Below are 25,519 nucleotides of genomic sequence, written 5' to 3'. Positions count from 1 at the left end.
GAGCAGCACTGTCTGTAGCGGCTTCCTGGCCTTTTCTCTGGTCGGTCCTTGCCTGACGCTTCGTCTGCTGGTTGATTTGGGGGCTGCTTTGTTTTGGGTTTTGGCTCCTGTCTTGGCTGCAGCAGCCGGCTCTCCCGCAGAGCCTCTCCGCCCTGCTGGAGGCTTCCCTAGCCGCCGCTGCCTGCGGGCGGTGCGGGGCCGAGCCCGGACAGCTACCTGCGCGCCGCCGCGGCGAGCGGCAGTGCGAGCGCGGCAGCGGTACCATGCCTGCCGCCTTCACCGGGAAGCGCCTGGGGCGGCTGCTCCTCCTGCTCTGCCTCAGCCTCTCGGGCGGGAGCCCCGCAGGTAAACGCTCCCTTCTCTCGCGGGTTGGGCTGGGCCGGGCCGCTCTCACGCCGGACCTGCCCCGTCCGCCCTCGGCGTCGGGGTGGGCCGGGGGCACCGCCGGGGAGCTGCTGCAAAGGAGGGGGCCTGGCCGCCCCCAAGCATCGCCCTGGCCCCCCAGGGTGGGCAAACGGTGGCCCAGGAAGGCGGCTGTCTCTCGGCCCTGCCTGTTTAAACGACGGGAGGCGTTTCTGTGCTTCTGCAGCCCCGACCCTCCCCTTCCCCAGCCGGGGTCGGAGCTCCCCAGCGCGGCTGTCTCCCAGCACCCGCTCTGCGGGGGTAGCTGCCGCCCCTGCCTGCCCCCGCTCTTGTGTTTAGCTTCAAACAAGTGTTTGGGTTTCCCGTAGGCCCGCTGGAAAGCAGGGATCCCTCCTTTGCTGTCCTCCCATGAGCCATAAAGCATTCCCTCCTTCTGTGGGCTGGTGGTGGGCAGCGGATCCGCTGGCTGGGGGCTGGTCTGCCTCCGGCGGTCCGACACCATTTCTCGCCTTTCTACCTCACAAACGGGAGAGTTTGTTAGTTCACAGGTGCATGACTCAGAGATCAGGGCGTAGGGTTTTATTGCTGCCCTGTCCTTATCAAATACTGTTTTAAGTCCTGGAAAAAAAAAAACCAACCCCAGATTGGTAAGTTAAATTACTAAAATATCACTGTGCCTAGCACGTTGTGAGGAATGTTCCCTGAAGGATGTGATGTTGTGTTTTTACAACATCTTCCTCTGGTAGTTTTCAGCAGTTCAGGAGCAGGCCAGTGACTGCTGAGGAGGCAGGGGCTTATTTCTAAAACTAGTGGGTTTCTGTTGTTAATGCCTGTTTTTGAAGCATCGCAGAATAGTACAGAATGGTAATGGAAGGAAATACCAGGTTGCTGTGCAAGATGTGATTGTTGGAGCATGTCTTGCCAGGGCCGGAAGTTCTGCCAGTGCCTGTGCTGGCATCATTGCTGTGACTTTAACCATCAAGGGTTTAGCTGCATTTTCAGTGTGCAATATGTAAGTAGTTACATGTTTGTTTGTGCCTCTGTTGGTCTTGCTAATACTGAGAGGAGCAATACTGCTCCTTTTAGTAGTTTCACATAATGTGAAAGGACAGAAAATGTGTTTTACAGATCTCAAGACCTGCATAAAATACATATGTATGAACGCAGAGGAAAACTTGCTTTGTAGTTCTTGAGGATTCTTTAAAATACATATGTGTATTTATGTACACACGCACACAAAACTTGAAGTCCTTTCCAGCAGTTTATTTCATTGATCAAAAAGTTTTGTGACTGTAAATGGACTGATATTTGTAGGAACATGTGAGTCACATCAGGGCAAGTTATCCACATGGTATTTGTGTTTTATGACTATTACTGCTGAAAACTGTATGTAATGGTGGTTGAAGGTCTAAGTTTATATAAAGGCATCAGTGAAATTATATCCTTGTCTGAAAAAAAACAACCAACTAAAAAATGCCAACAAAACCCTGTTTGTGTTTCCAAAAGTTCTATGAATCCACTGTCTTCCTGAAATGGTATATATCACTCTGGTTTTGAGCAGACATCAGAAATGAGGCACCTGCTTTAGTACCCTTTATCTGTATAAGGTGAGGCTGTTGTTTTTCAGACATCTATATCTGTATATCTGCTTCTATATCTGTATGAACTAGGTAGGGAGGATTCATACTGTGATTTCTATTATCTTAGTTAAATTTGAGGAACAGGCTTTTACTCTTCCATTGGTAGTTAACTACATGTGCAAAAAGCTAGTCAAGCACAGGGACTATCTGCACAGGTGCAGCAAAGGGAAGTTCATGTTTGCTTGGATGGATGAGAATTAAAACTGTCTTCTAGTGGGGTTCAGAAACAGTGTGCATTCTGGAGATGTGGTGGTTTGGTGGGTTTCTTCAATCAGAAGAAATGCTTTCAGTAAAAGCAACCAGAGGGAGTACTGGGTGCACGAGGACAGCATTGCACAAAGGCGAGTTGCATGGCCTCCTGCAGTTGGTCAGGCAGATACCACAAGAGGCCTCTTAGACTTTAAGTGTCTTGCAGAGAGTTCTTATTATTCTGTTACTTTTGTGTTTTAGTCTTGCAACTGTTTAGCTAATTGTTTTGAAAAATTTAAATCATCACTCTTATTCTGTATTGAGTTGAGCGTAACTTCTAACTAAGTGTCACAACATGGAGAAGGAAGGCTGGAGAAGAGAAGGTTCTGGGGAGACCTTATAGTGGCCTCCCAGTACCTAAAGGGGGCCTAGAGGAAAGACTGGGAGAAGCTCTTCAGCAGGGCCTGTTGTGATAGGACAAGGAGTAATGGTTTTAAAATAGGAAGAAGCAGATTCAGACTAGAGATGAAGAAAAAAAATTTTACAAGCAGTGTGGTGGAACACTGGCACAGGTTGCCCAGAGAGGTGGTGGATGCCCCATCCCTGGATGGCCAGGTTGGATGGGGCTCTGAGCAACCTGATTTGGTTGGAGATGCTCCTTGCAGGGGGTTTGGACTAGGTGGCCTTAAAGGTCCCTTCCAACCCAAACTGTTCTATGATTCTGTGAACATTTTTTCTTCAGAGGTTACTGTTTCATTTCGTTATGTTGTGGTTGCCAAATTTAGTTGCAGCATGTGCAGCCAGATTACTTTAGGAAAAGAAAAGCCACCACATCTCATTTCCCAGCTTTTGCCCCTAGAGGTACAAAGAAGTTATATGAGTAGAGAATGCACCTCATTGCTTACAGACTTGGCTTCCAGGTTGGATTTTTTTCTTGTTTGCCCTGAGGGAAGAGCTTCAGTCAGGGCATTTGTAAGTCCTTCATGTGCCTCAGAAGAGCCCAGTCTGCACCTTTTCCCTTTTCTAGGGGCACTAGGAGGTTCTGGCAGCTGGTTTTGGGTGCTACTGAAAGCCTGTGCATTGGCACAGAGTATAAAATTGATATTAAATTAATTGACATTAACATAACTGATTTACTGTTTAATTTAAATGAAACCAAATTATATCTCAGGCTTTTCCTATTCAGCCACTTCTCTGCTGAAAAAGAGAGCAAATAGATTTTTTTTTTTAAAGCCTGGAGTTCTCTGATGATGACATGTATGGTACATCCATCCTTTATCCCCCAAATATTGTCTGCAGTAGAGAGCAGAAGTAAGGTAGAAAAATAAATTAATATCTCATACTCTCACCTATTCCTTCCTCCTTAAAGATCAAGTCAACAAGAACTCAGCAAGCTACCACGTTATTGATTAAATCTACTGCAAATCAATCATAGGCTAAGACATGCAGCCATGACTCAGTAGTTTGAGGAGTTATTCCACTCAGTTTGCAGTGCTGGGTCAACTTGGTCACCAAACCTATTCAGCAGGTGTATATGAGAGGAGAAGAGCAGCACGATGTTATCTCTGTGCTGTGTATTTGACATATGGACAGATAAGAGCCAAAATCTGGAAGCAGTGCCCCCCCCCCTCATTAAACAAAACCACAACAAGTGGTGACTGGAAATAACAGTACTTAACTGCTTTCACTTGGTATGTGAATCAAGGAAGAAAGCCAGGATGGGAACCTGATTAGTATGCAAACAACGTTGCAGGTTATCTGGCTTCCTTGCAGAGAGATAACAGAGCTGCTGTACAGCTTGGCACTGGCACCATCTAAATTTATAATCTTCAGGGATTTTAATTACTGTGCAGGTGATGCATCTGCTAAGCTGACACAGTCAGGTGATCCGTGACACCCTTAGAATGCCTCAGAGCGCTGCAGATACAAAAATTCATAGACCTTTCTTCAGTGTTACAGTGAGCTCTCCCTGCTCTCAGCATCTCTGTCAAGCAGAGAATAGGACTCAGTCTTTGTACTGGCTGAGTCATGAGCCAGCAGATACTTGGAGCAGATTTCTTGAGTTCTTTGCTTGGGTAAGAGGCTGGGAGGGAGCACTTGGCTGTGGGACCAATGGACTGGTATGAAGAAGTGAAGAACCTGTTAAGAACCACTAATGCTTAATATTTTAATCATATCCTTTGGCTGCTTTGTTTTACCCTTGATCCAAACTGGTTGAAGTGTGATGGGCAGGCTGAGAAGCAGATAGTGTGAGCTGGGCATGACTGCATAGTCTGAAGTGACTGTGTGCTGGAGGTGCCTGTGGGAGAGTCTGTAGGTTGTCTGTGCCTGTAGTGCTGAAATGGGGTAGGAGTGTTAGTAGTAGTGTTCACTTTTAGGAACTGGCAAGGTGCTGACTTTACCTTCTGCTGAAGGCACACAGTTCTCCGCAAGCTTGAACACACTTAGTGTGATGTGGCTTTTCACTTTTCACCGATGCTTGCTGCTGTCTTGGATGTCTAGCAGAGCTTATTACTCCTCCCAAACTTCAAATACAACTGAAAATACATGTCCTTTTTCACCCTGCATAACTCGTAGTCAAATCACTTCAACTAATGTGAGATTGCTCTGAGTCTGAGGAAGACTGTATCCTGCTGCTATGGCAGTAGAATGTGTCCTGGAATACCTAAGCATGTGAAGATACAGTGTGTATTTTATGCTAACTAGTTCTGCCACTCAAATGTGGGAACAGAAAGGAAGGAGCAAGCATCTCAATTCTAATAAAATGTCTGGGGAACTGGAATTCTGAATATAAGAGTGACACAGCAATGTACTCTAAGCAAGTCTTCTGCCTCTTCCCCTGCTATCCTGTCTGCAGTTGAGAACATAAAGCAAAACCCTAGAGTCATGACTGCCTCTTACAAAAACTGTATTATAGCAGCAGGATCAGATTTGCAGTGGTGTTAAGGAAAATTGAAATAGTGCTCAGTATTACTTGGTGAAATCTGTGTTTGACACAGTACCTTTTGTTTTGCTCATCAAGATGATAATAGAAGGAAAGCAGATTATTCACTGGGTCACAAAACAGGGTTGATAAGTAAGATTGTAATGAGGTCCTTATTCTATTAGTGAATCTGCTAATCTATGTTTAAAAATAATCAACTAGTGTCAGTGTTATAAGCTGTGGTGGTCTAAGCCCCCAAACAAGACAGAATTGGAGTACAAGTTATAAGGCTTGTTGGTCTGCTTTGATATGCAGAAGAATGGTTTTGCCTAACTATAGACTAACTACAGGAAAAGATCTGTATACAGAAATTAGAGATCAAATAAATATTTCCTGTGTTCTTTAATATTTTCTTGCCTAAAGTAAGCTAAAGAACTAATGAAAAGTAATTCTGTGTATACTCAGAACTTGGGGGAAAAATTGAGGTAATAGGCTGAGGTGAGGTTCTGTTTGGATTCCTTTTATGAACAAGATACTTCTAACTCAGCTCAACTGAGAGGGAATAAAGTCTCTTTAAATACTTTTTTTTGTTTTTAGGTGCAGCTGTGACAACACAAGATGCCCGTCAGCCTCAGGCAAACTCTTTGACTGAGACGCAAGCTGGATTTAATGAATCATCTCCCGGTAATTCTTTTATTTCAGTACACCTAAAGCTATGATACTTTTTCGCAGTTATCCTAAGTTACCATGTAGAGTTTACATTTTCATACTAAATAAGTCTTTTGAAATAAGATTATGACACTTCACAAGAAACAGAAGTAAATATGTTGTCTAGACCTTTAAAAGCCACTGCAAGAGCTTAATTGTTGTAGGCATCTCAAGGACTGTGGAAAAAGCTATCCAACTGCCAGTTGTGAGACTTGTTGCCCTTATACGTATATGCCATAAAACAGGCAATGACCCTGGAGATAGGACAATTCCCAAACTAGAACCATGGCAGGAGGTTCTGTTCTAGCACTTAAGCCTGATAGTTCTAGCACTTACTTAGGCCTCATAATTCTTCATGTGAGGACTCTTCCTTATGCGCTTATCTTAGTGAGAAGTACAATAACATCCTTGGATCACTGTGCCTGCTGGCTTAATCTGTCTTATTTTTTAAATTCTGGATGTGTCAAAACCTTCTTTTGTCCCCACACTTTATTCTCCATATTCTGAACCTTAATTGTAGTTCTGATAGGGAGCAGAATATAGGCAGCAGAAGCAATTGACTATTGAGTCCCATCTCCTTTCTCCATGAAGATCAGAGCAGTAGGAATTCAACAGAGTACCAAAGCTCATTGATGAATGCAAATCAAACATGACTGTTTTCATTTGATATGTGAATTGAGGAGGAAAGTTAGTCTGAGGATCCTGTTAGTGTGCAAGACATTTTAAAGCTTGTCTATTTTTTTTTATGAATGGATAACAACTACCGTATGAGCTGGCACTGGTGCCTTCTGAATCTATCATGAGGGATTTCAGTAACAAACCAGGTGATGCATTTACTAGGCTGACATAAGCCCAAGTGATCCATGACAACCTTGGCATACTGTCAAGGTGTTTGCACGCAGGCAGGAAGATTCCCCAAACATTTTTAGCCTTCATTTATTATTTCAGGGGTAAACACTTGAACTTGTTTGTTTCTCCATCAGGCAGAGATCAAGGCTTGCTTGTGCTCTTGTCTAGAGGAACAGGACTTACTGTCTAGTGCTAGGAGACAGCTTCATAATTTTTTATCTTAAAATGCCATTTTGGACTAGTAGTTGAAATTGACAACAGTCTACTGTAAACAACCACCAAATGAACTAGCCTGAAGCTCTATTCTTCTGCATCATCCACTTTAGTATCAGGTTTATTGTTACTTAAACTAGTTGAAGCATGAGGGAAGGTATGAAAGTGCAGATGGAACAAGCCAGGCAAAAGGCTGATTGCCTGTGGCATAGCATTACTTGTGTTGTGAGCTGACATGTTGTTAAAGAAAAACACTGCTTTACAGAATGGGCCAGCAACTTGGAAGGCATGCTGTACCTCTGCTTGTTCTTACTCAGAGACATTTAGATGCAGAACACTAGTGGAGACCTCCTTGAACACAACCAGATTCTCTTAACTGCAGCTGAGAGGCATATGTTTAAAAACTTTTCCTCAAAGTTCAGTATTTTATGCAGGAGTAATTCTGAGAAGATCTAGGTTTTCAGAGATACTATTTCTACTGTACAGTGATTGACTCCACCTCCCAGTGCTTCTCTCAGTAAGAAGACTGAAGCTGTAGCCCAGTTTTCTCTGTTTTCCCCACTACGAGTGGGAACCTTTTCAATCCATGAACAGGGAAGATAATGAAGCCCCTTTCCTTCTCCAAAAACGGGAATATTTTTTTTCCTATAATGCTGTATGGTTAGGCAGATTTAATCAGTAATTACTGTTTATATATTCCTGAAATGCATTATAAAATAACTGACAATAAAATTAGAATCATAGAATGGTTAGAGTTGGAAGGGACCTTCAAAGATCATCTAGTCCAACCCCCCTGCAAGAAGCAGGGACATCCCCAACTAGATCAGGTTGCTCAGAACCTCATCCAGCCTGGCCTTGAACGTTTCCAGGGATGGGGCATCCACCACCTTTCTGGGCAACCTGTTCCAGTGTTCTACAACTCACATTGTAAAAAAAAAAAATTTCCTAGTATCTAATCTAAATCTACCTCCCTCTATTTTAAAACCATTACCTCTCATCCTATCAAAACAGCTCCTACTGAACAGCCTCTCCCCATCTTTCCTGTAGGCCCCCTTGAGGTACTGGAAGACTGCTATAAGGTCTCACCAGAGCCTCCTCTTCTCCAGGCTGAACAGGCCCAACTCTCTCAGCCTGTCCTCATAGGAAAGGTGCTCCAGCCCTGTTATCATCTTCATGGCCCTCCTCTGGACCTTCTCCAACTGGTCCATGTCCTTCTTATGTTGGGGGCTCCAGAACTGGACACAGTACTCCAGGTGGGGTCTCACCAGGGCAGAGTAGAGGGGGAGAATCACCTTCCTCAACCTGCTGGCCACGCTTCTCTTGATGCAGCCCAGGATGCGGTTGGCTTTCTGGGCCTCGAGCACATTGCCAGCTCATGTTGAGCTTCTTGTTCTCCAGCACTCCCAAGTCCTTCTCCTCAGGGCTGCTCTCAATTCATTCTCTGCCCAGCCTGTATTTGTGCCTGGGATTGCCACAACCCAGGTGCAGGACCTTGCACTTGGCCTGGTTGAACTTCATGAGGTTGGCATGGGCCCACCTCTCCAGTCTGTCATGGTCCCTCTGGATGGCATCCCTCCCTTCTAGTGTGTTGACAGCACCATGCAGCTTGGTGTCATCGGTGAACTTGCTGAGGGTGCACTCTATCCCACTGTCCATGTTGCTGACAAAGATGTTGAACAGGGCTGGGCCCAACATGGGCCCCTGAGGGACGCCACTTGTGACCAGTCTCCACTTGGACTTTGCAATTGTGTAAAACATGGGACTTAAAACATTTAGTTTTCTACCACGGGGCAGGGGATTCTCTATTCATTTTGTTTCATCACTAAATGGAAATTTTTTTTGTAATAGGTTTGGGTTTTTGCATTTCAGAGCCCATGACAACCAGACAAACTGCCACTTGGCAAACTCGGAGGAGCCCTTCAGATCATTTGACACGTGGACGTGATTTATCTACACCTGGTAAAAACAATCACATGTTGTCTTCTACTAAATTGTTAACTTTTAATTACTCTAAGGTTCTACCTTAATATTTTTTAATCAGGTTGTTATGGAGGATTTATATTAGTTGATAATTACCAGGAGAAACAGTTTTTGTTTAAAGCTGTATAAAAAATAACTGAGGAAACTGGAAAAACGAAAATTGCTATAACTGTGTTGAATTGACCTTTAGGCATAATTTTTTTTGTATTCTTCCACAATGTGCTTCAATTTACTCAGAACTTGCATGCAGATTGTACAACAGTAATTAAACAATTGTGTGTAGTTGCAGAAGGGTGATGCTTCCTTAGCTGGGCTACATCTGTTGTTAAAGCTTTGGCTTATTAATTTGCTTTCTTGCTCTGTTCTTGAAATGCACAAAGCATGAGAACAAGTATAGAGGTGGGAACAGTCTGTGCTTACAGTTGTCTGCCTAATAGCTGTATCAAGCTTTGCAGAGCTTTATAAAGGCAGTCTCTGAATAGTACACTATCCAGAGCCCTGCAGAGAAGGGATTTTGCCTGCTGTATTAAACCTTTTAAATGTAGTTTCACTCACAGAAGGAAACTACACTTTAGTCAGACAGATGATGGTCAATATTGATATTCTTTTTGTGTGGAAGCAAATTCCCTGCAGTATAGCAGGAGTTTTGTGGAGCAGTGAGAGACTCTGACCATGTTCCAGTGGAGCACAGGCCATTCTTGCCTCTACATCTATTAGAGCTGCATCTGCATTAGACAGATAGTCCAACTCTAGCTTTCTCTCTGTGTAGTTAAATTGTAGTGATTTTGGGAATGGCAATGTTCTGTCCTTCTGTTTCTTCTTTTTTTTTGTTTTTCTAAAGCTTATTACTTTTTTAAGCTCTACTTAAACATTGATGTAGCCTTATACAGTTTTAGGACCCACCTTTAAGCTTTAGGAAAAGCTACACATAGATAGTTACAACCTCCTTAGAGTATTTACATTCACAATTACAACATCGTATTAAAGCTAGAAACCATCTTCTAAAATGGCATAATAACTGTAACAGTGGCCACACAACACTGCTACTTTAAAATTCTGTCTGTTAACACAGTAGGTATATAAAAGGATCTCCATACTAGTCAGCGTTTGGCAAGGCTCTTAAGATTACTATAAGAAGCAATTGCAATACTATATTGACACATCTTTGTAGGGTCATAACATATCACTTTGCTTCCCCCATAACCTTTTTAGGTCCAGATCTTACCTCACAAGAATTCAAGCAGGCAACCAAAGAGAACGTGTCTAATGTAACTTTTCTGGAGTATGAGGTACTCCTATCCGGTGAGTGTGTTACTTTCTCTTCCAATTATGGTATATTGAATGCCTATGACTACACAGTCTTTTGTACAAGTGGTGGAAATATCTAGGATGACAACTTCTTGATGAAGTTAAGATGTTCATAGTGAGCAAGTAGTGAACTTGGTAAAAGAAAAGATGAGTAAGTTTGTCACACTCTTCAGTTTTATGTTCTAATAAATATTTTGCAGTGGAGATTCTTATTTTTTTTCTTAAAACCACAAGTGAAAACAACTCATAGCTATCTGTTCCCCCAGAGTAATTCGAGTGACAATTTTTTTTGCACTAGTGAATCCACTTATACTATGTAAGCTAGGGTACTTATTAACCATCAGGTGTTAGTCAGCTTTGCAGCTTTTATAGGAGTTAAAGCATGGAGAAAAGGCAAGATAAGCCTCCTTCTAAAGCAGATACAAAGTTCCCAGTTGTCGAATAAACATTTTCTTGGACAACTGGAAAAACTGATCTAACAGAAATCTCTCTCCATTGGAGGAGATTAGAATCCCATTGTAGATTATTGATATGATACTTTAAGGACATAATTGCACAGTATTTGCACTGTATTTTCTTCTAGCAGGAAACTTAAGGTAGTGTCAATTTCTTGTTCTGGTACATGTACTCTTGGTACAGAGATGTCTCAAATATCAGTCTTGCTAGTGGTTAATTGTCAACAGCATAGGGTTTTCATGTTCCATTCATTTAAAGTGTGGATTTGTTTTTAACATAATCAAAAGGTATGGATTCTGGTTTTAGCCGGTGTAATTAATCAGACTGTAAAACTTTTGCTACTGTGAAACCAATTCCATTTGCAAAGTCAGTTTTGTAATAAACAGCCTTAAGGTGAGTTATGGTTGGTTCATTTATTGAGTGCCATGGCTCTAATAAATGAGTTGCAGTGACTAACTTTGCTATGAAAGGCTGAGGTATTGCAGCTCTAAACTTAACTCTAGTTCAACAGATCTGTAATATTTTGGCTGGGACTTGGAGTTCTGAGTTTGCTGTTTGGCAGCCTGTAAAGATCTCTCCCAGGCCCAGTAAAGTTCAAATACTCTATGGAAGTACCTGGTGCTTCCCCTTCAGCCAGACTTTGCTGCTTCTGAGGTATGAGTTGCATTACTAAGTCAGTGAGTTGTGCCTTAAAACTTCCTTTTCTCTCAAAGAATTTGAGCTGTGAAGTACAGCTGGACTTCTTGACTATGAAGTACTACAGGGTAGGTCTAGGATTGAGGTGAAGCCTGGAATAAATTCTTGGAGTATTCAAGTGGACTAACCACAGTTCTATCTAGAAGGTGTGAAAGAAAAGGCCAATTATGAAGCATGATGTCAGTGCTGATAGGTGTACAGTAAAAGGTGTTTTTATAAAAGACTGTTTATATGGATTGGAGAAGATATCTACTGTTGAAATCTGCTTTTTGGATACATAATTTATGCTCATGGAGCCTGTTAAAAAAAGTGTCTAGTTTTTCTACTGTGTTGGAATGTTTTCATATTGCCTTCTTAGTGGCAAGCCAGTATAATGACAAAGGCAGCCATAAATGAGTTTAAAGATTATTTGGTTTCAAGTTGAATAGCTGTAGCATGAAAGGCCAGATTCAACAATGTTGAGGTTGTGGATTTTATCAACAACTTCACTAGCTGTAGTAGACTATTTGTAATCTCACAGTATCATAAAAATCTGCAATTGATTGAAACCTAGATGCTCATAGATATTTACAAGCCTAACACTTTTTAATATGATTAATAGAACTTTTAATATATTTATTAATATTTTTAATCCAATAAATCCTGCTTTTCAAATACCAAATGTGAAGTCAAAAAGGAAGTTTAGACTGAGAGCAGACATTGTGCGTCTTAGTGAAAGTTAAGTACTTAGTATGTTTTGGTTTGGGTAAGTTTATGTAGAAGTGTAAGTCTTACTTTCAGTGAAATGAATATCCATGTTTCTATATTAGAGGCCTCTAGGAAGTTCACCTACAGAATTGAGTGACTGTCATTTTTGTAATGGATATGTATCATAACTCAGTTATGATTTAAGAAGATCACTGTCAAACACTGTCTGATGTTGCAGATTTTTTTTACCCTAGAAAGTAGTAACACCAGCACACTGTATCCACCTGTAATCTAGCATATGTAAAACAGTCTTTGAATCTCTTCTTCCTCTGGAATGAAGAAATATGTTTATGGAAAACAATTTTTTAAACTTCTAGGTGTTTCTGGTATTTCCATGGCAAAAAATATCACTTTGGACAGAGCAGCTAGAGTTGAACTTTCATGCAGATTGGACAAAAAATATTCTCATTTGAAAAGTCTTCAGGTGACTTGGAAGAGGGGAAATGAAACAATCAGACACATCAATAAAACTGAAAACAGCTGGAGCATCCAGTAAGTAGCATTCTTTACAGTTTGACTTGCAGATTCTAAGGAGTTATTGTCACATGCGTATACACTGCCTAATGCTAGTCATGTATTTATCAGAAGAGAGCCAGATGTGGTTAATATATGCCCATAATCAACATAGTAAAGCTGCAGGAAAGGAAAAAGGTTGCAGTTATTTCAAGCCTGGAGGAAAAGCTCCTGTTCTTCCTCTAGTGCTGGGAAAATAAGGCTTCTTCAAGACCAGAATGTAGAACAAGGACACTGTTCTTTGAGGTTCAGTAATCCTGTCCAGTAAGTCAGTAGAAATCTCAGTCTGAGATTGTTAAAATACCTCAATTTCTTTTTCCACGTTCTCTATTCCACCTCAGTGCTGCTTTGCAGAAGTCTGAAAAGCATCAATGGCCAGTTATTTCACTCATGGTTAGCAAAAGAGAAGACATTAGCTTTACAGTAAATATGTTTTGGATTTTTTAAGGTTTTCTTAACTCTTTTGAACCTTAGAGACGCAGGAAATGTAGAAAATCTTCTATAAACAAACTGTTTATACTCCATATAAACAAGCACAACCATGTAAATCTCTTTCAGAGAGCCTGTGAAATGTAGTTTGCCAGCAGAGAAGATGCTGGATTTCATTAAATGACAGCTCTTTAAAACTGTTCTATGTTGGAGCTATGGTAGCTGTTTAATGACTGACTTTAGAAAGAACACTACTTAAATAATCCCTTAAGTCCTACATAGCATATGCTATGTAGTCCTCGTGGTGAACCTATGTCTAATTTGGTAACCTGTAGATCATACTGCTTAAAGATGTTTGGCCTTCTGTGAGCAACAAGGGTGAAAATGGTATTTAAGTTGCCTGGTGTGCTTGTGCTTTTCTATTTTCTTAAAAATGTCATGCTATTTCTACATTGCATTAAACCTGAATCCTAGTGTTTCAGTGATGTGTGTTCTCTGCTCCACTACTAATCTCTGCTGGTTTCTTTAGAGTGTTAATTAGTAGTCACTGGTAGTTGTATGAGAAAAGAAAAAAAGAGTTTCAACAATTTGCTGGTTTTTTTTTTTAAGATTGAGGATCTTGGATAACAGTAAGCTTGGCAGTTACAGTTGTACTCTGAAAGATGAAGAAGAAATCAGCGCTATGTTTCATTTACAAGGCAAGTTATTTCAAATTTTGCTTCACTTGACCATTGAAATCCTGTATTAATACGGTTTCTGGATAGGGTGGGAATTGCAGCTTTATTCGGTAAGCAGTGACTGATATGGTCAGGCTAAGTGAGAATCACTATGAAAAGCATTTATATAGCATGGAGGGAAGAATTTTGAAGTGAAAACTAAAAGCCTTTTTGAATGAAATGTACTAAAAGCCTACTTTTTTTTTTTCCAAAATGAATAAGGGATTTCCTGTTCCCTCTCCATGCCTACAGTGGGAGTGAATACTTAATCACTTTTGAGGGGTGGAAGGAAATAATGGTGTCTCAGCAATTCTTCAAAAAGCTGAGGCAATTACTTGAAAGTTTGGCCTGAGATTTGGTGCTACAAGAGGAGCAATGATTGGCAGAATGGAGACAGGTTTTTTTTAACAGATTCAGTTGTATTTCTGAAACCCAAGGTACTGCTTTAGTGTATCTTTAATTCCATAGAAGATAAGACCATCTCTTTTATTAGAAGTTAGTGTGCTTCATTGAGTGGTATGAGTGCCCTTTCTTTGTTTTGTATTCTTTTCTCCTGTAATGTTGCCCTTGATAGTAGTAGGTGAAATCCAGTTGTGTGAAAGACAGGGAAGTAAAAAAAATACAAGCTGCTGAGAATCTTCATCTCTAATGGGAGATATTCTCTTCTCTGTTCCCATCATCCAAGTTTTGCAAAGAGCCAGGCAAGCGTTTGATCTGTGAAAGCTCCACAGGCTGTGATATGTAAGACTTTTCTTGAACACAGGCTCCTAAAAACTCTAGCTCTTCAAATCACTACCATAACCTCAGCTGAACTAACCAGCAGGGCTTTATTCAGTGGGATATCTGGTCATATGACTTGAGAAAATTTTCTCCTGTATATTTAAGTCTTGAATAGTAATGTTGGTATCTACTTTAAAACCTTCAGCTGGGGAGGCTAGGTTGTAGTACTGAAGAAAGACAAAAATTGTAGTTTATTCAGACCTTTTAATCTCTAAAAAGGTAATATATTTTTCTTGTAAACATGTGAGTAAGATTTAGTTGAATGGCTACCCAAGTCTTTTTAGGTTAAAAGTCAAAGGAGACCTTATTCTTCTGAAAGTGTACAATAACTATTTCAGTAAGGGCAGGAATGACTCAAGAGGGAAGTCATCTTTTCCAGAACAGTGCTTAGGACTGGTTGATTTATTACAGGAAGATGGGAGAATTGCTTCACAGTGGTTGAGTGCTGCCACTTTTGATGCCATAAAAAGTACTGGCTTGACACTTTTCAAGATTAATGCAAGAGTGAAGGAAATGGGAAAAAGAAGTCCTTGAATCTTCCAGTCAATAATGCAGAGAGAACAAATCTCAAACTGAAAGATGAGTAATGTGTTTGTATAGACTCAGTGGCTAAAGTCATCACTGCTGTAACTAACTGCAATAGCTTTTTCACTAGGCAGTCAGGCATTTTTGAATGTGTTGCTTCTTCTCCCCTGTACTCCCCATCCTGGCTTGGCATAACATTTGAGGAATTGAGGTTTTATCCAAGCCTGCAGAAAATAAGTGTCTCTTGAATGTTACAGAAAGTTCAAATTATTAAACATGGAGATCGTTCATGGTATTTTAAACTGGTGTGAAGTGTTGTAATAGCTGTATTAAATGGTAGAAGAGATTAATTTGGGTTTGTCCTTTGTTAAGGGATCCTTAAGGAGCGGTCCAGGTACATGTGTTATGAAAACAACTCTAGTCTTAAACCAGTGTGGAAATCTGACTGGTACACATGCTGGTGTGATCCTTATCTGTTAATCTCTTAAACAGTTTGTGTTTTTTCTGTGTGGCAGCAGTGTTTTGTCATCAAATTGTGGGTGATCTACTTGCAGAAATACCTAGGACAAAGCATATTATTTCCTTGCACGCGTTCAAGGATTAACAGATCTATAACAGAGCCAGATCCCAGAACTCATGATGGATGTTCATGTCCTTGACCATACCTAATCTAGTAAAGGTATTGTTGATATGCCTATAATGCTACTTTGCCACTAATCAATGTGGCTAAATCTTCTTGACTACCACATAAACATGTTGTGGTGTTTACTAGGTTTTTTTTTATTTGTTTTCTTGTGTTCCATTCTTTTTTCCCAACCTGCTTTTGTTTGTTCTCTTTGAATTGCAAAAGAAGTGGCAGCAGTTATTAGGAAAGTTATCCCTTTCACTGACAGCAATGAAGATACTCTGCCACTACTCTTTAGAAGGATAGTCCTTGGTTTAAACAAATACATATGGAATAAAGAGACTTAACTAGTAATGAGGCTAGATTGATGTAGGGTGCAGCAAATTCTGAGGCTGTAAGCGGTATTTTTATTAACAAATTGATTTTATATATATTTCTGGAATGGAAATTTTAAAGTTTAAATATTCATGAGAAGTCAGCTTTTCAGGACAACTTGTGCTCAGCCAGTCAACAAAGCAAGGAAACAGTCTTAGTTTATACCAAATTGTTCCATCATAACTTGTGAAAGCAAGTTCTTGGCATGTTTACTTTTGTGTGACCAATATAATTTAACAGATGTACTGGATCTGTACTTAAAAGATAGAGCAATGAAACTTGAAGTAAAATTTAAGATAAATGTATCTGAGGTAAACATCCTAATAAAGAGGAAAGGGGAACTATATACTCCATCATGATATATTTACTCAGCTCTAGCTATATCTATGGGATTGCTTAGTATATTCCACACCCTTTTTAGGGAGAGGGGTTGCTTTTGCTCTAGGAAGGCTGTGAGGCCTCTGCAGTTAAAATGGTTGGGACAAACAGCTCTGAAGTTACAATCTGATGTGTTGTTTCTTGTGACCATGTTCTGTCCTTAGCAGGATTGGACCAAAAGTCCTCTTTACTGGTTTGCACCCACAAGTGATTACTTCAACTTGGAAAACAAAGCTCCCTCAATTTGCAGTTTTGTCTCTGCATGCATGATTTGCCAGATACCATTATGTAGTACCATTATGGCTGGAATAGACTTCTATCAGTTTTTGCAGACCAAGTGAAATTGCAGAAAAATTGGTGTGTTTGTTTCTAGTGCACTAGAACTGAAACGTGTAGCTCACAGCTGTCAAGGAAGGGAAAGAGGATATGGGCAAGGGTAGAAATCACAGTCTTGATTGTCACTTGGTTTTCAGTATGAGTTGGCAACTTTTAAGATCATACCACAACTGAGAGCTGGATTCCTGTAGTCTTGTGCACAAATTCTGTATACAGAAAATCAGTCTAAAATGGCTCCTCGTTTAGATCATGAATGATAGAATAATGTATGTTTATAGGAAAAGGAAATTAACAGACTACTACAAATCCATAGCTAAATATATTTGTCTTTTTGTAAGACTGTAATTAAAACCTGTAGGTCTCATTTGATGAACTTTTTCCTACTTGTTCTTAGTACCGAAAATTGAAGGAAAAGAAAAACCCATAGTCAGTTATGAAGGAGATACAGCTGTAATGATTTGTAACAGTCCTGAGTATACTCCTATTGCTTGGACTTGGTATGTGACCAATGGAAGTGAACAGGTAAGGTTTCCGTCTGTTTACCAAGCAAAATAATACAGCAAAAAACAAGTACAGACACTTTGTAAAGTATAATGACTTTCTGTAGGCTCTACAAACTGCATTTCTAATTAAGTTAATGTAAATTTTTGCACGTTAAAAAAAAATCTGATATTTAGAAGTATTCATTATTACAGGGATGTAGTTTTTGTTCTGGTTGGTATGATATTTCTTTTCCAAAAAGTCGCTGCCATACTTGCATAGCCCAGATAAGAGTAAAACAAATCAGATGAGTCTTGAGATACTTCATCAGATTAATGGTGGTTATATTGCTCAAATCTTACTGCTCGATAAAAAAAAAAATCTTATCATAGCAGGACACTTATAAAGACCTGTAAGGTATTGGAGGCTTGAGGGGGAGAACAGGAGCATGCCCTGTCTCTTCCTCCTCCAGGTACAAGTATTTCTGTATTTCCCAGCCTATCCTGTGTGATCTCTCTGGGGCACTGGGCCTGAAGGCTATCCCATGGTGGAGGCTGCTGTGCCACTGGATTCTGAAGGAGCTGAAATCTCTTCTTAAGGCTCCTGCCTTAAAAGCTATGAGGAAAAATCTTGCTCAGCAATTCTCTTCCTTCATGTACCTGTAAGACTAACATATTTCCCAGTGTAACTAACTGGGAAGCAGCATTCCCAGCTTGACTTCCTTAAAAGTATGTGTTGTGCTGTGGTGTAATCTGGACTGTAGATCATCACACCTGAGGGTGCCTTTGTCAGTGGAGAGTCAATAGAAGGGTATTTTTCATCTGATCTTAAGTAGACTAAAACAGGTCAGACAACTTGCTCACTAAAAGTGTATGTTTTCCTGTAAAGGGAGCCAGTATGGCCTGCTAAGGTAAATCCTTCTCTTGGAGGTGGACTAAACATACTTCATAAATGCCTCTTGTTCCTAACTAATTTTATAGCTCTCTATATAGAAATGTCTGTTGGTAATATAAATAACTTGATTAAACACTTTCTCATTGCATTAATAAAACTTATATCTTTTCTTTTCAGATTGCCATTAATGACTCTTTGCTGGCAGACAAGTATGTAATTGATAGAATATCTGCCAATGTAACCCATCTGAAGATACAGAAGCTCACCAAGGAAGATGATGGTGTATATTGGTGTGAAGCTGCTTTTGAACTAGGGAAAAGTAAAGGAAAGCTGAAGCTTAAAGTTCTCTCCCTCATGGTGCCTCTCAAACCCTTTCTAGCAATTGTGTCTGAAGTTGTTATTTTAGTAACTCTTGTTTTTCTTTACGAGATGTATTCGAAAAAGAAAGAGAAATGTGCAGGTAGGTATCTTTTTTTAGTCTTTTCTAGCTTTTCATTGAAATTCTAGCCAAAGGCAGAAAGGTATGACCCATAATACTTCATATCTGAAGTTCAGTGTGACTTCTCACATACAATTTTTTCTGATAAAATACTTTTTTTCTAAAACACTGTTTTAGATTTTTAAATCTCTTCCATGAGTCTAGAATTCAGGTACAAAGTGCTTTCAATAAGCAATATTTTGTCATAAAGAGTTTGGTATAGTCCTTATTTTTTTTTTTCCTTACAAGACAAAGGAATTGAGAGGCTATAATTTTTAGGGGAATGCTTAGGAATGGAAGCAACTGCTAGTAGTCTTAATGGGAGAAACTTTAGGTCAAGAAACTGAGTAAGAAAGAAAAAAAGCATTAAACCAGAAATGCACTAATGTTGGCTGCTGAATGTAAGGCACACATAGGTGAGCCAAACTAGATGTGCAGGATGAAACAGAAGTGACATATGTATATAAAATCTTATATGTATATATTGTATGCATATGTGTGTGATACATGTATTTTTCTATATTTCATACCTATATGTATTATATATAACATATAACATGATATATATTAAAATCAGAGTAATAAAACTTGATCAAAGTAAGCTTTTTGACAAATTTGCAGGTAATTCCATTGAATAGAAGAACAGAATAATTTTAATTACAAATTTAAGAAAACTAATAGAAAGGAAAAATAAGATTTCATTTTGCTTATACTTGGAGTAAATAGTAGAAAAGTTCTATTTAATTACATTGTTTAATTGAGACCTTACATAACCTTTTTTCTGTTATGCAGAAGATGAAAGAGAATTTGACCAAGTTGAGCAACTGTAAGTAAAGAATTGGTATACTGTAGTTAAATATTTGCTATTTTGCATGTTAGTGTGTTGTATAAAATTATACCTTGTTGTTGACACAGTTGCTGAGGGTTCATCATTATGAATATAAAAGCATCATTTATTCCTTTCTTTAGGACTTAATAATTCCAGAGTACAGAATGCTGTTTTCTACTTGGCACTTAATTTTGGTCATTGGAAGATATTGTACTTTTTTGTGGGAGCACCATGTTTCCTCATTATAAACTCATTCTAAAAGGCTGTAATTATGAGAAAAAATCACTTCAGGTGGAAATTTTACGGAAGAAGCTTTGACATTTTTTCTCATATGTATTTTTTTGTCTAAATTAACATACATTTCTCTCACTTGCATGTGGTCAAAGCCCTAACTGTCCTAAGTAAGCCTGTAGTTGCTGGGATATTGGGAGCTGGTGTTGTTGGCTGTCTTGGTGGTGTTGGTAACCCCAGCCTCTCTGGGAGGACCTTTCACTGTGCTGATGGCTTGATCTCCCTGGGCACAGGGGTGTCTACACTATCAGAGCCAAAGGAGCAGGTGTAACCACTTCAGTTGCTGTTCTGCTGCTTACGGGTTTGTGCTCCCATGTTGGCTCCCCACTGCTTAGGATGATGCATTTCTAAAGGCTTGCTTGCTACAATAATTTTTCTCTCCCTCTGCCCATCCTTTGATGCCTGGTCAACTTGGCCTGTGAACTTTCCTTTTGTTTTAAGATGCAGCCTAGCAGTTCCTCTTTGTGTCCAGTCTACTCCAGTTTTCTTCCCCTCGGTCCCTTCTCTCCTCCTATGCTTCTCTCCTTTTTTTGTCCCTTTGAGTAGTCTGGTCTTTTCCTTGAATTTCTTGCTGCAGTGACTTTTTGTTTCCCTGTATTGTATTTACTTTCCTGTTCCTTTTTCCAGTGTTAGCTGAAAATATTAGTGCTTTTCCCCTTATCTAAACACTTCAAAGCTGTAATTCAGTTAACTATGAAGTGGGGATATATCTTGGGGAATATAGTATACTACTACACTGAGTGTCTGGGGTTGTGTCTTGGGTTGAAAATTGCCCTTATCACGCAGCCCTACTTACAAGCATGCTGAAACTGCATTACAATAGGATTGTAACACAGTATAGTGCACTAAAGTAATGTTTTCATGCTTGAGATATGGGATGTGGTTTTGGTCAGCTACTTGGTCTTTGGAGTTGTATCTTGGATAAACACATGTGAGGAAAAACTATTAAACCATGTACTTCTTGCCTGATTTTCATAATTAAGTTATTTCAACTACTGTCTTTTTAGAAGATGGATTTGTGTACCAGAGAAAATTGCTCCAAAGGAACTCTTCTGGTCTGTTATGTTGAGTGTTGACTAATATACAGCTGAACTTGGTTGATGAGGCTATAATTAAAATGTCACATCCAACAGTGTATTAGATGGGAGGCTAGTGATTCAGAAGTGGAATTTTTTAGCAAGAGAATTGTCAATTCAAGTCTTGATCGTGACCAACGCTATATAGCTAGTTGTAGGTACTCCAGAAGAAGCAATCATATGACTGTTTCAGCCTGTGTTCTAAGGATATTGCTGTATATTGCTTTTATATTATTTGAGCATTCTTTTTGTATACAAATTATATACACTGAAATAGTAGTACAGTAATAATTTCTGGGAATACTATCACTGTTCTTAACTTCTGCTCAGAACTTTCTGGAATTTTTGGGGGAGATGGAGTTGAGTATTTACTAGTTGGCTGAAAGACTTCAAGAGTTGGTATTTTGGTTGCTTAAATTTTGCTTAATCTTCTTTTTTTATTTTAACTTCACATGCTAAAAGAGAAAATTAAATACATTTTAGATGTACTTTAGATTGTGGGGCTGGAATGACTGTATTCATCCTAACCTTAAAAGTTGACTTTTGGAATTTAACCTCTTTCTTACAGTAAGTTGGAAGAAAGCAATGGTCTGGAAAACAGTAGTGCTAGGCACAGAAGAATTTAATCTGCTTCCTAAAATGGTAAGTAAGAGATGAAACAGACCAGAGTTTGCTTTTCTTATGAGTGGCCTAATACAAGGGTGAAGAAATCCACTGTGCCATCCCAATGTGGTTTTTTTTGATGTGGGAACAACATGGTAATAGAACCACTGCTTACATAAAACAATATATAGTCTTTCATAATGTACTATCAGCAAGAAAGTGAGTCTAAAACATTTTAATTCAATGCTGCCATCATTATTGTGGTTTAATAGTTCTGTTCACCCATTCAGTCCTTAAAATAGGACCCAGATTAACCTGCTTAATCCCTTTCTCCTGATCATGAAATACTTCTGTGAATGCCAGGGTAGTTGCTAAGATGGATAAGAATTGCCGATGTATCCAAAATCTTCTTCTTTCAGGCTTTATTTTGGGTGTTGAGTAAGTTAATGGAGGAAGGATGCAACTGTAATAGCAAGTGGTGAATCTGACAGTACCAGAGATGTGAAACAAGGGATTATAGGAGTCTAGGAAGAAGACAGATCTTAATAGATGGTGACTGAAAGGATTAGTGGTAGAAGAAGGAAGCAGAGGATATGTAGCCCTGTGGAAAGCGGTATAATGAACTTCCCTGATTCTCTGCCCTCTTTACAATCTAATTACAAGCTGCTTCTGCTTATGCCAACTGGAAATGCTTGTCAGAGGATGGTCTGCCAGTTGAGGACCAATCCTACACACTCCACCTATTTCCCCTTGTTATTCTCCCTCTGCATCTGGCACCTTAATATCTTGTCTCAAGATGAGAGGTGTGAGTCACTTTGCATTCTGGTCACTGCTGGTATTGTTTTTCCTCAACACAAACCATCTACCTGAAGGAAGATTGTTTCCATACCCTTTGTTTTAAAGAACTGAAAGAGAAGTCTCAGGTAAAGTTTATATAAAGAGAGTAACAAATTAGAAAACAATCAAGAACAAATACTTTGCAAGAGTATATTGTCTCCTCCGTTTCCTGCACATTATTGTACTTTCTGATTGCTGTGACTTAGGTTCCCACTTAGGATCCAATATCGGATCTAAGGTACCCATTTTGTGAAGTCCTTCTGGCACGTGACACTGAGTGAATCACTAAGGATTCAAATTTGCAAACTGAACCATTAAAAAAAGTAAAATATAAATTGGAAGGAGATTTTTTTTTAACAAAGATGGAAAGGTATTAAGCGGCAAAATAATTGAACTTGTTATAAGCAAATGTATTTACTTTTTTTAAATTTAGGAGCTTTAAGCCAACAGGATTGGAAATCATCACAAAGCTACAGAAGATGTATGCGGCTATGCATTTCAAACATCCACTGTGCTTCTAAGTAAACTCTACACTTGCAAGAAATAAGATGCTTTTAAAATAGCTGTGAAACTGCTCATTTTGTACAGATGATAATGTGTTGATATACTGCATTTAGACTCTTGCTGTCTGTAATGTTGTTTGTCATTTTACTACTAAAAGACGTAGACTTCCTGTTTTATGACTGATCTGTTTGATTTTTGTCTAACTTGGAATGAACAGGTAATATAGAACAGGCCTATTATATAAGTGTTATAAAGTTGGACTTGAGAAATCAAATAAGTATTTCCACCAAAAAAAATGCCTTTTATTAGCAGATGAAGCAAATGTGACACAGCCATTTTTACCAAAGAAATGGTCAAAGGGAAATCCTTATTGTGATTTAAACGAAAACATTAACAGTTTTACTATTTGATCTGAACAGTAAAATGTCTTCATTCTAACTCTGCTTAGCTTCATTTAAATGAGAAAGGAATAGGGGTACATTCTGAATACTTAATATATTGAATTTTCTTAAGACATCTTGCTGTATGTCTGTGCTACTATACTGTAATTCTAAACAGGCTGAGCATTAAATACTATACAGGTTAAATATTTCAGCAGTTTCAGAGTAGATGAAAGAAGCAAAGGGGATATAGTGCCATATCAGAATATAACCAAATAGTTCTTATGATTGCACGAATTACTGCAGGATGTAAAGGCTGCAAAACCAATTTTTCAACTATAATTTATACAGAACACAAATTTCACAAATATACCTATGTGGCTTTTGTCATACATCCTGTGTAGCTGGTACTTTCACTTCTTGCAGCATACTGTATTGTTCCTTTAAACTCCTCTCAGAACACAGAGAAGGTCTTGCAGCTAAAATTTTCAGGGTAGCAGGATAAAGCAACATGAATAGCACTAGTTCTCTTAAACATGAAGTTGTGACACTGCTGTTATGACTTACAGTATTGCTTTAGAAGAGCTAGTTGCTGTAGCTTTAAATATAGCATTAAGTTACACTGTGCCTTCAGCAATTGAAAAATGTGCAGCTAATAGAAAACCATTTGCTTGCATTAGTTGCCTTTGCTTGCTAATCCAGAAGAAAAATAAGAAAAACTTCCATTTTAGGAAAGGGAAAAGTTAAGTCTTCAAAATAACTTATTCTCTCAACAAAAATATAAAGAAACTCCCTGAAGTGAAAAGAAAAAACTACTAAATAGAATTTCCTCAAACTCGTAATTTCTCTTTGAACATAGATAAAGGAATACATAAAAGTAAAAGATAAAATAGATATAATTTCCTTTATTTTTTTGTATTTGGCGGTTCTTATGGGTTAGAAAATATCAGGCAATCTAGCACTGGCTCTTCTGTTGAAGATGGGAGACAAAATCCAGTCTTATACATACGTTTCCTGGTTTATTTTATGGCTTTAACAACTACAAGTGAAAGTCCAAATAGAAAACAATGGAAAGTATATAAACATTAAGTGATTGACTGTAAGGGCTGAACACTGATAAAGATTTCCCTTGCTGAGATACTGTATTGTATTTTGCCTTGGAGTTTCTATGTACTGTAAAAACTGGAATGCATTTGCAAGATTTTATATGCATTTTCAGTTATATAATAGCATTTTTGTTATAGCAAGTAAGCATTAGCAGTTTAAAACAACTTACCTCTGTATTTTGTTTGAAACATAGCATTTCTTGGTAGAAAATTTTCTTTTTTTTTTGGTAGGAAATTCACTAGTCAAAAGTAAGCTTACTTATAGATCTAAGAATTAGGTTCTGAATAAAGCAGAATTATTATCTTTTGCCACAGAAAGGAGGTTAGGTGCTATCTGGAAAAAAACCCCAGGTTTTAATCGAAAGCGGTAACAATTTATTTCTACTTTCACTGAGCATTCCTACCTAATCTTGAAAGTGTGGCCTGAAGTATTGGTCAACATAGGTAAGTTACATGAACAATAATTTTTTGGTACTAGCTAACAAGGGCTGCACTAAAGTCAGGCACGAACTGGAGAACCTCAGATGAGCATGGATTTTGCGTCTATGGTGTGTTCCTCCTATCAGGAATGTATTAGAGTTTGGTCAAATTGGCTCCTGTAACTGTAGTTTTGTCTTGGCCTGCCTCTGGCATGTTCTGTTTGCTGTGTCTGCAAGGGTTTTGGTCTTTATTTTTAGGTTGGCAAGTAGTATTTTCGTCTGGGTAAGTGGTTTTATTTCTCCTTTATCTGCTGAGGTTCAGACCTTCTTGGGCTCCCCTACAGAGGGGACTAATAAATGATATTAAATGATAAATATTAAATAATTGGCATAATTAACAGTCATAAATTTAAAGGCTTGGACCCTACTTTTTTAGTCTAGCTACCACATAGAAAGCTCTGGAAATCTAGAAATTTATATTTTGAGAAATGTATGTGTTCAGAACATTCCTACTGCAGTTGCTTTGTATATATGCTTTACTATGCAAAAATAGCCTTCAGAAGAACAAAAATTTGTCAGTCATAACCAAAGCTTTAGACAACAATTTTTTTTTAACCTCATTCAAGCCAAGAGATACCTTAAGGATTGCCTTGGCTCTCATTTGGTATTTCCCTCAGACAGCAGTTATAGCTAAGTGTAAGAATATCCAAACCTAGTTGTAATAGCAAACATTAATCTGCAATCATTGACTTGCATGAGTAGGCTGAGTCTAACCGTTATACTTGCTTGGCAAATCTTCTCTTCCAAAATCAAATCCTTGTTTTCTGGCAAGAGGTCATATGTTACTAGTTTCTATACCAACAAAAAAAAAGC

General features: G+C 39.0%; 1 protein-coding gene across 1 annotated transcript; it reads left to right on the top strand.

Moving 5' to 3' along the window:
• Window positions 1-217: 217 nt before the first annotated feature.
• Window positions 218-25,266, top strand: EMB (embigin). Its single transcript, XM_086770742.1, has 11 exons — window positions 218-345; window positions 5,713-5,799; window positions 8,755-8,844; window positions 10,078-10,167; window positions 12,390-12,564; window positions 13,624-13,712; window positions 17,144-17,271; window positions 18,301-18,583; window positions 19,394-19,427; window positions 21,366-21,439; window positions 22,671-25,266. Exons 1-10 carry the CDS (start codon window positions 264-266, stop codon window positions 21,421-21,423), a joined length of 1,116 nt encoding a protein of 371 aa, XP_086626868.1. The 5' UTR covers window positions 218-263; the 3' UTR covers window positions 21,424-21,439; window positions 22,671-25,266.
• Window positions 25,267-25,519: the final 253 nt, after the last annotated feature.

The sequence above is a fragment of the Chlamydotis macqueenii genome, chromosome Z (assembly GCF_036417535.1).
Source record: "Chlamydotis macqueenii isolate bChlMac1 chromosome Z, bChlMac1.mat, whole genome shotgun sequence".
NCBI lineage: Eukaryota > Metazoa > Chordata > Aves > Otidiformes > Otididae > Chlamydotis > Chlamydotis macqueenii.
The sequence above is the reverse complement of the archived record's forward strand: the minus strand, read 5'-3'. Positions and strand labels throughout refer to the sequence as shown.